Consider the following 13831-nt stretch of genomic DNA (forward strand, 5'->3'; position numbering starts at 1 on the left):
TACACAAGATTGTTTCCTGTAACTTCTGATTGTTTTAAAGAGATTAAAATTTGATTTTTCCATCTCTCTTCCTTTAGGGTATGGAAGCAAAAATGAAAATTAAACAAACAACTTCAGCATCTGTGTATGTTTTGTAATATACCCAGAATTGAACATTAGGACAATGAGCATGACACAGCATTTGAGTTTTTAAAACCTGTTGTTGCAGGTTTTTTGTTTTTACATTTTCTTCATAGGAAGCCCGCAAACATATAGACATATAGTCGTAATTTATTACTTTGGTCGTCTTGTCACAATGTTTGCTTATGACAGGAAGTGGGAGTTTATGGAAAAAGAAGAGTGAAGAGAGTGTAAAAGTGTTTGAGTGTGTACAACATCTGCCAACTTAATTATATACAGCATGGATAGAGAAAGAAGGGAAGAAGAGATGTGATGTGTGTGTTTGTATTTGTGTGTGTGTCGGGGGGATGCAGGATGTATTGGAAATTTTTTGCTTAGCTTTATTTTTTGCAGGGAGAGTCAGAGCAGCGTATAAATCAGTGCGGTGCGTCAGTGAGAAATACCTCGCCTTACGGTGACGGGGCCAGGAAAACAGATGCCACTTATTCAATAAACTAATACTCATAGGGAAGAAAAATGTGGGCTGGATATGGAGGAGGGAGGGAGGGTCGATGTGGAGCTGCCTGTCAATAGGAAGGTTTTATGGGACAGAGGAGCAGATAAAATTCAGCTGAACAAGCCAAACAGTCCTGGTGCTCCAAGGCCCCACTGTACCTCACACTCGTGTGGACAGAAGTTGGACCAGTATGCCCATCACGGGGTCACTCTGCCCATGTAAAAAGCAATGTTCGGCCCCCATTTACGAACTCCCATCACCTAACTTCAACCAGACAACGGATTCTATAAGATCGTCAAAGTAGATTCAAACCTCATGTTGTTACTCAGCATCAGATTTCATTTTTATGCTCTGTCATTGTACTTCACACCTAAAAAAAGATGACAGGATGGCAAGTTGCAAGATATTACAACCTTTGGTGGGGCGGAGGCAGACAGAGAGAAAGCAGAGCAGACAGATCATGGAGAAATGAAGACAACTGTAAGCAGGTCACTACCTTTTTAAAGAGCTCTGACCTCCTGCAGTTAGTAGCTGGAGGCTGCACAGAGCTGCATAAATGCACAAAGACGGAGCAGAGTACAGTGTCTGTGCGAATACAGACACCACCACACACTTCAAATTGGTCAGAAGTGATGAGTAATAAAAATTACTCTTGTAGTCTATAGATTTTTTTTCTGAACATTGACTGAGAAACTGGGTAATGATTGTCTTTCTTATGTGCACCTGTGAGGAGCGCCTTCACAGTCATATATTGTCCGGACTGACTAGTCCCCACAAAGTTTGATGCTGGAATGTCCACATCATGGCCGTGCATATGAACGCATGTTCATGTGCAACATGATTATCTTCACCAAACTGCAAATTCAACCTCTGTTGTGGTCCAGCGCATATTGTTCTATTACACCACTTTTATTTACCCGCCACTGTGCAAAATCATCTGCAGGTCATCATGGCAGGTGCGAATGCCCAAACCTGTGTAGGAGGTTCTAAGGTCTTGTTTAGACTGCCAACCAGAATTCTTTATCTTTTTCTTTGCATATTCAGATTTTCAGATTGATTTTAGAAAGTCCTGACAGCAAAAAAAAAACACATTAAACATGGTATATGTTTACTGACAAATATGTTGGTACCACCACATTTCATGCTGACAGGTTGGTGATGTCTGGTTGCTTACAAAGACCTGTGTGGAAGCATGAATAGTCTGTCTCAAAGATCTGACTTAAGAAACAAATTTAATCCGCCTGCAGTCTGAACAAAGCACACGATTTCTTCAGTGTTTTTTGTGACCACTATGGCATCACTATGGTAAGATATCCTTCATGTAGTTCTCGTGGTCCTTAAGGGGGTTTTAAAGGTCTTTTATATCCATGTCAAGGACTATTGAAGCTGTTGTCATACATTACATAGACAAAAGTATTGGGAAGTATCAAATTCTGTGGGATTTCGGTTTCTGTGGGGGTTTTCGCCCACTCATACAGTAGAGCATTTGTGGGATCGGGCACTGGTGTTGGACCTGGGGTGGGTGGGGCTGGCTCGCGCTCTCCGTTTCAGGGGTGTTGGATTGGCTTGAAGTTGGGGCTCTGTGCGAGTCAGTCGGCTTCTTCCACACTGAACTCATCCGGCCATGTCTTTGTGGACCTTGCTTTGTATGCTGGGGTGCAGTCATGCTTGGGTGGAGGGGGTCTTTCCTGGGCTGTTGCCACAGGGTTGCAGACATAGCATCATCCAAAATGTCTTAGTATGCTGAAGCATTAAGAAGTCCCTTCACTGGAAGTAAGGGGTCTAGCCCAACCCCTGGAAAACAGCCCCATAAAAGGGTGTGTCTGCATACTTTTGTTTACTTTTGTCTTTTGTATAGGGTACTAACACCCATGTTGGTTTATACTTAAGTCACTCATCTGTATCTGACAGGTTTGAGTTTTTAGGCATTATACCAGTATGACTGCTCTGTGGGTAAGGAGTCTCAAATAGTGATAGCATTTCCACTGTTAGCTTCTCTATCTTTCCCTTCTTCTTAACACTTCTTTCCCCCTCTCATTCCCACTCTCCCTTCATACGTATTTATTGATGTTTACTTGATAGGAACATTTGGAGCTGAAGACTGATGGCTATTTATATAAGCTTCAGAAAACACCACACACCTCCTCTCAGTTCCATCTCTTTCAGGTTTGTTTTTTTCTGCTGAGTGTTTCTTTTTCTGTGATTTTTTTGTCTTCTGTGTCATTTTTTCCCCCTGTGTCATTTCAGCAAAATCCATCATCAGCAGAGCAGTTTGTTTATGTCAATGAGGCCTTGGAAATGCTTTCAATTTAGTTTTACACTGGTGTCAGGATGCAGGATACTGTTTAAGTTTTCTGATGGTGATGAGTGATGAATCAGGAAAAACAAAATCAGAAAGAACAGAAAGAAAAAACAGAAATGCACTGCGTTTACAGGTTTGACATGCTACAAAAGCCATGCAGTGTAAGCCACTGCATTGAACAAAATTAATAACCTCTTCTTTTCTGATTGATGTGTTTACTGCACTGGTGTTTAAAAGAGTCATTAGTGGTTTTACTGAAAATGGGGTATTTTTGCTAAGAACTTTGATCTCCAGTGTTCACAGTTCAGGTCTCATTCTGGTGGCTGATGTTGTTTATGAAAAAAGCCTGTATTTGTTTATGGATATAATCATGCTTGTATATCAAAGGACAGAAAGTTTACAGCTGACTGAAAGTGTGCATCATCACAGAGTTGATTTTATATAGGAATTAAATGTTCATTTTGATATTTGTTTTGGCCTCAGCATATGGTTCTTCATTTTTTTTCCAGTGACACATTAAACATCTCACATTCTCTGTTACTCAGTAATCTCACATGAGTAATAGGATATGTTAAATGTTTAACTCAATCCCTGGACAATCTGAAGAACCCTCAGCTGAGAAAATCGACAAGGCAAGATGTTTTCCCAGATATAAAACTGAACAAATTTTGGGTTTTTATGTGTCCTTAGATGTCAGTGATGTTCATTTTTTATATTATTATATACATGTATATATTATTGTTATTACTATTATTATTATTATTATTATTATTGTATTTTCACTAAATGATGATTGAATCATCTTAATGATGATGTGTAGTGTAGCCTGAACCCTGAGAACATGTAGAATATCATAAGAAGCAGCATTTAGGCATTGGAAATATCAGAAGTTTTAGGACATTTAGTACTGAGGTTGTTGTTTTCCATCTACACCTCTGGGACTCCAGACTTGCAAAATGCTAACTAACATTTGCTTTACAGCTCGTTATTTAAACGCCTGGGGAGCATATTGGGGGTTAAGTGCCTTGCTCAAGGGCACATCAGCCAGGTAATGGGAGTTGTTGACATTATCACTCCACCACGCACAAATTTTTCCTTCCTGTCCGGTGGGAGAATCAAACCAGCGACCTTCCGATCACAAGCCGCTTCTCCAGCCTCTAGGCCACGGCTGCCCCCTCAAAACTTCAAAATCTGAGAACATCATTTTGTTGCTAGATATTTTATGATCAAGAGCTAACCAAATCACACATCCAAGGCTATTGTTCAAATGACCTGTTACCATACAGCAGTAGTAATTACTGTTAGCCTTATGTACTTCGCTGTAGTTGGCTGGATTGAACTTTCTGCCCTGAGGTCTCCTTTAGTTGGCTTGATTCCGTGGAACACTTGAAATGACACACTGTACTCCCGATAACATCTCAGTTTTGTGTGTCTGATAGAAAAGCTTCAACTTGCAGCAGGACACATCACTTTGCAAAGGGTAATATAGACTGACACACACTGATCATTAATAAATAAATAATAATAAAAAAAAAATAGGTAAAACCGTTTTTCTCTGTTTCCCAACTCTGTAGACCTAAATGAAACACAAACCTTCAAGGCTCACTTGCTGCACTATAAGCTGAGAAAATTCACAACGACACAATTAACTGAAAAGGTTTGCATGTCAGGATAAAACAAGACTGTTTCTCTGTGTTGCTAAACAGTTGACATTCAGGAGATTTATCACCCAAGAGCTAGGACATATTTGCATTTCATACTAACACAGATGTGTGTTGTCCCTGCTGGACACACAGATGTGTTGAGAAATTACTTTATTCTTTTTTTAGTGTGTAGCCGCAGGAGTAACTAATAATGATCCATCATGGTGATGGACGAGCTGTAGAAATTCCTTCAAACTCTATTTATATCTGTCATGTTTGCTACTACAATAAAAATTTACTTCGTGTTGCACCTGCATATGAGTGAATTTTAACATATTTAAATAGAGCTTTTGGTAGTGCTGTTAAATTACATTTGTCTGTTTCAGTTGCTGTAACTATAACTGATTTTGTTGTTGAGAGCAGGTCCTGGACAAAGTTTGCAAATAAGAGGCTTGTAATCTTTTTCTCACTCTATGAGGAAGACTCAAATGACAGTGTGTCTTGGAAGGACAAAGGCCCCACCTCAGCACAGTCCCACTCTGTGATGACATTATATTGGCTGTTAGCTTATTTTTTGTTTTGTGTTCATTTGATGAGTTCAGCTGGTTGATGAGAAGACATTATTTGAGCTTTCTGCTTTAATAGGTCAGTCAATACAGTCAAAGAGAGAGATGGAGACATACAGAGGGACAGAAAGAAAGAGAGAGAGAGAGAGAGAGAGAGAGATGGATGGTGTGGGCAAAAGACAACATGAGAAGTAGATGAAGGACTTTGTATGTGTTTGTATAGGGGTTTACCAGTGATTTTATTTGTATTTGGATGTCTGCACACATACATATATTACATGTGTGTGAGTGAGTGTATGTGTTAAGAGAGCCATTGATTGTATATTGACGAGGCGGGAGCAGTGATTTATAGCTACTGGTCTCAGGGGAATAATGTCTTCATACGAGGCGGACAGAGGAGTCATCCTCACAGCGCAGATATAACTCCATATGGATTAGACCAACTCCATATGGGTCAATCAACACACTTCACTCTGCATCGCTGCATGCTGCAAACACATACACAGATTCACTGAGTCAGTAATGAACTTTAAAGCTCAAAAACTCTTCCTGCTCAGAATCCTTTTTACTTCTCAAGCAGAATAAAATGCTTATCTGTGATTCATATTGGTGTTATTTATTGATCCAGTGATGTTTCATTTCGTTCTCCCTACCTTTTAGTGAACTGAGTAAGTTGTTGGACACAGACATTCACTTTTTGGTGTGGTTTTCCATTTTCCCCCCCTGCAGTCAGTGGGGCAGCTCAAACACTGCAACAACCAAACCCCCTGCTTTCCCCGCTCATGACACACCTCCTTGACCTCTGAACTCCCTCAGATGAATTGAAAGCATTTATGTGTGCCAAGAAACTTCATTCCCATGTTGTCTTAATAACTGGAGCAACAAGGAGCTGGTTTACATGTGCTTTAAGTCTCACACACACATTCTGTCTCTTTCATCAGCTCATGTGTTTTAATGTGCGGACACAGTGACACGCTGACACCGACTCTGTTGTTATTACCCCATGTTGTGTTGAAAGGCAACACAAGGTTTATTGTCCTGAACCTCATTTCACAGACGTGTTGAAAAAGACTAATTTTATAGATCTCATGCACACACACGCACATACATACACGGAGGTGAGACTAAGTGGGAATAACAAAGCTGCCGGTTATATTCTCATCGCTCGTCCAAACCAAGTATTATTAGATTGCCTGTGAACCAAATCGAAGCGTCTATTTTGTGTTTTTGCTAGCCTGTTGCGGTGTTGACTCTGAACATATGTGGCTGTCCATGCTGTCAACAGGCTGTAACACCATCAGACTGAATAACTGTGTGATGCTAATGGGCGCCAAGAGAGTTGCTGGTCAGTTAGTTGCACAGTACAACTACTTAGGAAGAGCAGGTTTGTTTGTATTGGACATTAGCAAGAAAAGACAAAACAGACAAGGATTTATATCTTCAGTTGTTGGATCTCATGAAATACAAGTTATCAGTAATTCCATAAGGATGAATGTCACGCGTTATCTGTTGCAGTTACTTCGGTATGAGGATTTGCTTCTTTGCCCTTATTTTATGTTGTAAATTTAGATTGGACTGCTGGACAAGCAAAACAAGAGGACTGAAGATATGGCTTTGTGCCCTAGGTAATTTAGTGGCATTTTTTAATGATATTGGTATTGAAAGTGTGTTTTAGTTTTATGTAACTTAACTTTCACTTGTAGCTTCTAAGTCTAAGCAAGGGTTTAAACTGAAAAAGCACAGAGTTAAAAACAAAACGCAAGAGGCTGTGTTGGTGTGGGTGTGTTGCTTTTGGCAAAAGGAAGTCTGGTTTGAGTGCCAGGTCCATGAGATGGAGAAGAGCATTAGTTCATTTAATCAGGAACAATGCTTCCTTGAACACCTTGTAGTGTTACGTAAGTGCGCTGCCTAGTCTGACTTTTTCATACAGCAGGATTTATATGCACATCCCTGCTGATTGGATAACACCTCAGAGAAAGAATATTAAAAGGAAACACGTTGTTCTGGTGCTATGTTAAATGTACTATGTTAAACTGGTAAACTGTAGCAAAAGAGTACACATCATTCTCAGATTGAACGTGCCCCAAAACACTGAGATCTTTTTTTTTACTTTGAGAAAATCATTTTAACCTCTGCCTTTGTGATAGCCAGGTAAATGGTACATGACTCACTTTATAAAAGGAATATGTCATACTTTTGGAAATAAACCTGAACAATGAACTACAGGTTGTACAAGGTTCATTTTAAACTATAATACAGTACAAATACCATGACCATGTGTGTGTGGTAATTCTTGCATATGTGTCACTGTGTGCAACAGTTTTGGAATTTTATTCATTTGTGCAGAAGAACATATTTGCATGTGCTTGTGTGTGCAAATATCTTGGTTGCATATGCACATACATATGTGATTGTGTGAGTGTGTTGTGTTTGCTTGTGTGTTTGTGATGGAGGTGTTTATGCTTCACCACCTCCTCCCCCTTCTCTCTACTGTAATAAACAATAACCGGGCATTAATCTCCCGGCCTGCTGCCTTAATAAATAATATCCACACATTCATCAACTTAAACTATTCACAATCAATGCAGCTCTTCATAGAAAACCCACCTAATAAATAGTGCTGCGGCCCACTGAGGCGTGAACTTATAGACCAGCCGGCTGATAAATGAACCGACCCCCACGGCGAGACGCCTTTTATGTGGAAAACTGCAAGTGAGAATTTTTCGATTTTATATTACACTATTTTACTCTTATTACTTTTCTCTGTGTTTGTGTGTAAATGTATGTGTGCTCTGTACATCCTCTCAGGGTACAGTAGGTGATTTATTGGAGCAGTGAAGATGTTGGTCTATTTGTTTTATTCTAGTTCTGGGGTGTTTACCTATTTGTAAGGTACTGATGTCAGAGTTTTGTCTTATTGGTTTCAGAATAAGAATCGCTTTAGTTTCTGACTACAGGCAGCACACACAAATTTGTCCCAGTCATATCACTGCAGAGACATTTTAACTAACACAGAACACAGTGGTACACAGTAATAAACAAGGTAAAGTGAAAGCATGTTTGTGGGAATGTACACTGCCGCTAGAAAGTTTGTAAAAGCTTTAGAATTTTCTGTATTTCTACATAAATGTGACCTGAAATGTAATCATATCTTTGTTACGTTAATCCAGAAAATATACTCATTCACTTATTTACTGAGCGAATTTATCCAACATAAAATGTCTTTGACAGAAAAAGTATGTGATTTCATTTGGACAATCAGTTCCTCAAAAGGGGTAATTGGAGTCAGGTATTTTAACATTCAAAAGGAATCTTCAGGTAACTTCAAAGGACTGACTGACCTTTCTTGCACTGACTAATGTCACTGTTCCACCATCAGACAAACAGTGAACAAGAATGGTGTGTATGATCTGCAGGGCAATAGCAGGGTCTCATTCATACTCTGAAGCTCAACAAAAGCTGGGTCATGCAGCAAGACAATGAAGTTAAGCAGCCTGTGATCGATTGTGAGGGTCGCTGGTTCGATTCCCCCACCGGACGGGCAGGAAAAATTTGGGTGTGGTGGAGTGATTAATGAGAAAAATGACAAACACAACAGTGTTGTGTGTTGTAGTAAATTAAGATGAAGGGCAAATGATGATGGTAATCCACAAAAATGTAATGTGCGAAGTACAATAAACTAGTACTAGTAGTACATTTACTGCTTTACAGTCTTTCTGTTTACATAATTGCTTATTAGTTGATTTTTAATTTACTGAATGTTTTATTTCATTCCATAAATGCCAGATCTTTCTAGCTGGGAAAACCAGAAAATGCATTAGTTTTGCTGTCTATAAGGACGGACTGTCTTCACCTTCAAAGAAGCACCAGGTTTAGACTGTCTTTCTGATCATTTCAAGGGTCCACGTTTATGGTCCTGGTGCTTCGTTTGGTGCCTGATTTGGAAAGTCGGAATACTCTGTTTGAATGTTTTTGTTGAATAGGAATAAAATGTACCTTTATTTTTCATACTTAAAATTGCTGCTTCTTTGGTTGATATTTTGATCAAGAACAAGGGAATGTTTCTTACATCTGTAAATGCAATGGAAGCAGGAAAAATGATAATGGTAAACAGAGAGGGGATTCAAGATATGAGCAGCATCTGTGATCACGCTGGATGTGTCCTGTAAGTTCAAACAAAATAACTAGATAATGATAGCAGGAGACTGTGTGTTTGGCTCAATAAATAGAAACGGTATAAGATTAGATCTGCTGCTGTGTGGAAGCAGGACACTGCTACACACAGCTATTGTTTTTGCTTGTTTGTTTCAGTCTGATTCACTCCCACTGTGAGCTCCCGTTTGGGCTGAACACACACCCAGACACACACAATGTCTTCATATCTATATCTATCGTCTTTTCGTGTTCTGTTACTGTCTCTATCTCACTCCCTCTAACTACACACTCACAGACACAGATACACAGTGATAGATGGTCCAGTCATGATCTCAGTCTGCATTGTTGATGAGGGCCATGCTGCCATGGTTACCAGAGCAGTGTCCAGCTCCCCCTGCCCTGTATGCACGTGTGTGTGAGTGTGTAAGGAAAAACTTATCAAATATCATCCATATTAAGTAAAAGAAATGAATAACTGATGAAGGATTTTTCTCTTTTAAATTTTTGTGCCCGTCTGCAGAACATGATACCACATATAAATTAGACTTTAAGTAGTTCAGCCATGTTTTAATGAAAAAACAATTAATTGCTGTGTTCGACATACAGTGCAGGATTATAAACAAAGTACAAACATCAGAGAGACAAACTTGTCCATGTATTGAACAATCTGACCAAGTAACTATTTCACAATCCTTATTATTTATTATTTAAAAATATATATATTATTACACATCATTACAAAATACAGATATGCAAGGCATCCTCAAGCAAGTCCAGATTCTGCCAAGGCCTCTATCACAACAGCAGCTCTGCAATGCGAGACGAGGAAAAAGCACAGACTTCACACACATACACATGTCTCACGTTCTCACCTGTCTCTCTCTCTCAGACCATACCAGTGTGGCCACTGCTCCCAGTCTTTCTCTCAGCCGTCGGATTTGAGGAATCACGTGGTGACGCACTCAAGTGACCGACCCTTCAAATGTGGATACTGTGGCCGTGCATTTGCTGGTGCCACAACACTCAACAACCACATACGCACGCACACCGGGGAGAAGCCGTTCAAGTAAGTAACAGTGAGTACCCCCGATCCCATCCAGCCCACCCACCCTTCTGCTCCCTCCCACCTGCTGCAGACTCTGACTGGCCTGACCAGTTTCACTTGGCATCTAGCTAACACCTACTGACATCCTCTTAACTACCTACTGACACCCTTTCTACTTCCTGACACCATAGCTATCGCCTGCTGGCCTCTTAGCTATCAGGCATGTCACTTTTAGTAAAGAAAAAGAAAAAAGTTTCAGTGAATGACAACAACGAGTTAATTCACTTTAATTGATCCAAATACAACACAGTCTCACCATACAATATAGAATGTCATATATGGAACAAGCTGATCATTAATAAGGTGCTTCCTCCGGTTCTCCGGTTTGCTGTTGTAGTACATGATAAAGTAAGGCAGTTTTAGAAAACTATCTATAATAATGTCATCTGTAATATTGCTATCTATGGTGAACAACCTTGTGCCACTGTCACCGCCTCCCATCAAAATTGCTTATTACAGAGAAGAAATGTACAATGAATGTTGTGTGTTTATTCATATAAGAATGATGAAATTTTCATAGAAAGGGCAAATGGCAGCATTGTGAGCGCTTGTCTGAATTATCACTCTTGCACTAAATACAAATTTGAAATCTTTTGCATTTTATTTTAGGGCCATTTTTCTCATGGATATTATGGTTTTGCAACTTAAAAGAGTTGTGGCTAGAAAGTCATAGTCCGGGTCTGGAGGAAAAAAACCCTGCTGTGCTGTTCTTAGACCTTATTTCTGGCTTCATCCATTATTCATGACTCTCTGCGGACTTATGAATATTTTGTTAAATCTGCTGTCATGGCTGCTTTGACCTTTGGCTTTTACTCTCTTTACCCATGACTTCTTGTGATGTTGGCCATCAATGAAAATCTCCACTTGTTCTTGTCTTTAGCTCGCTGTAAATCACTGTGAATAAGAACATCAGTGAAATGCACACATTGTTCGTAAATACAGAAGCAGCTCGATCACAGCATTTAGCACTGTGATAATGAATCTCTGCACACTGAGACTGCTCATTTCCATTTTTTACTGACTGAAGAGGGAATAATTAGAGGGCAAGCTACACTGCAATTAGGGGATTCTGGAAGCTTCTGTTGTCATGCTGTCATCCCATCAGCAGTGGAGGACAATAAAGATTCCCCCAGTGGACACAGAGGTCAGCATGCAGGGAGAGGGCAGGAGGGTCACACTGGGGAAAGAGCGAAAGAGTAAGAGATATTAAAGAAAGTGGTGAAAGCCAAATAAGGGATTTGAATTGTGAGAAATGTAGAGGACACGGGTCAGGGGGGAAACTGGGTGAAACAAATTAATGTTCTTAAAAAGCAATCAGAGAAATCCGAACTTGTCATTGACATGGAGACCGAAAGGGTGAGAAGAACTAGTGAGAAAATGAGAGAGAGGAAGAGCACGGAGGAACAAGAGATCACAGTGTAAAAAGTGAAACGAGAAGCGCTGGCGAGAAATCCAGTTAAAGCAAATCAGCGTTCTTAATAAGCAATCGGAGGAAACCCTGAACCTTTTCATCAGCACTTCAGAGTCTCGGTGGAGGCAGAGCGGGACAAAGACAATCATGGACGGGCGTCAGAAATCTTTAGCGGATCGATGGCCTTGGGGAGTTATCTCCTTTTGGACGGTGCGGCAAATAGATTAAAGCTGCCACTGTCACTTTGTCAGGAGGAAAACGTTCAACTTTATTTTCCTGTTGAGGAGACGGAGGCAGGGATTCTGTGCGGTCGGCAGCTTTTCAGCACTGATACTCACTGGACTGTGGAGGCTGTCAAACTGCTGCCGTTGTTTTCCCTGCTATTCTCTTCAGCAATCTCAACTTTTCATTACTGTTTTATCATAAAGCTTGACCAGCTCAGGCCTGTGTGCTGCGACTCAACCATACAGCAACACAGCTTCTATATATCATCATCTCATGAGGTGTTGTGTGCATCTGATGTGTGTCCCAGGTTGTGGTTTTTAGGATATAATTAGTGTTCCAAACTTAATACAATGACCCAGAATTATTCGGAAGTGACTGCCATAATAACAGCTTTTTGTATTGTCAAAATTATAAGGAAACATGCTTCACTGCTTCCTTTTCTTATTTCAATTAGCAGAGAATACACTGGACCATCCTTTATAAAAGGAAAGGATATAATGCTGTCCCACAATTCCTGCCAATTCCTTGCAACAGCAACATTTAAATTCTAGCACCATTTTACACCAGGTTACACATCAACATCCTGTACCAGCCATAGGAACTTCAAAGCACTATCAAGTCTACATTTCAAACTGTTTACTGAGTTGTGTGGTGGTTTTTTATAGTCATAGATTTATAGTCAGATAATAAAAACCACATTAACCGTAACACAGAAGTCTGTCTTTCAAGAGAAAGCAATATGAGATGTTTTGTCAAATCTTTGCCAAATCTCTTCACAGTGACGTACAAAAGTACTGGAGCAACACATTATGCCTTTCTTGCTATGTGTTTTTATACAGTAATACTAATTGGAGATTAGCAGACAGTAAACTTGAAAAACAAAATGACACAACACGATTAACATAAAGGAACTAATGCATGAGACCAGCACCATCTTGGGATCATTGTAATTTCACCACAGCAGACCCATGCCAATCCTTTGTTACATAATCCAAGGTTACATAATTATATAGGGTAGTGTAAGTGCAGTCAAATTCTTTTAGCACTGCAGTTGTCTTTTCCTTAGTCCTTGAATGAATTCTCCTTCATGTTTCCTTGACTTCAGAATCAGAATTCCTTTATTTATCCCTGAAGGGAAATTCATTATGTTTTTGATCAACAGGCTTCCAAATTAAGTTTATGTTGTAAATTATTCAATGCCAAAGAGCATAGTACAAAAGTTAAGCTCTGAATGAGTATTGAATTGAAGATTGTCCATCTAGATGATCCCGATTCATTTATATCCAAAGGTATAAATGAAATTGCCTCAGTCTTTAGCTGCAAGATGTTTTAACCACTAAGCTAGCTGTTTGTCTGCTGTTTGGTGCTGGGGAGGTAGTGCACCGGGGTTCAGAAGGGGGTTTTATATGGACGTTTGGTTAGAGCCCATGGGACAGGCTTACTGTAGCTGGAGAACCGACACTATGAGCTAAAGATGCTAAAAGCCAAACGTGGCTACAAAGTTTGGAGGGTTCAGCACTTTCACACTATTGATTTGTTAATATCAAAATATATACTCAGTGGAATTTAGAATAATTTGAATGTGTTGCAGGTTGCCTGAATGCTCCAGCAGTAAATATTAACAATGCTGTCAGTGGAGAATTCTTGTCCTTGTATCTGCATCTTTCTGGCTCCATCAGTCCTATTATTCTAAACACAATCTGCACTGTTTATTTCCCTTTGTGTCCTCTTTTATAAAGGATTGAGGATTAAAATAAGCAGAAACTTCATTGGTCTTTGACGAAATGTGATTAAAGCTCCCTCTGTCA

General features: G+C 39.8%; 1 protein-coding gene across 1 annotated transcript in view; it reads left to right on the forward strand.

Moving 5' to 3' along the window:
- Positions 1–13831, forward strand: part of prdm6 (PR domain containing 6) — an 80300-nt gene that overhangs the window by 64516 nt on the left and 1953 nt on the right. Inside the window, exon 7 of the mRNA XM_046385811.1 lies at positions 10172–10348. Within this exon, the coding sequence (XP_046241767.1) occupies positions 10172–10348 (177 nt within the window). The remainder of the gene's footprint in view (positions 1–10171; positions 10349–13831) is intronic.

This window comes from Scatophagus argus, chromosome 4, assembly GCF_020382885.2.
Source record: "Scatophagus argus isolate fScaArg1 chromosome 4, fScaArg1.pri, whole genome shotgun sequence".
Lineage (NCBI taxonomy): Eukaryota > Metazoa > Chordata > Actinopteri > Scatophagidae > Scatophagus > Scatophagus argus.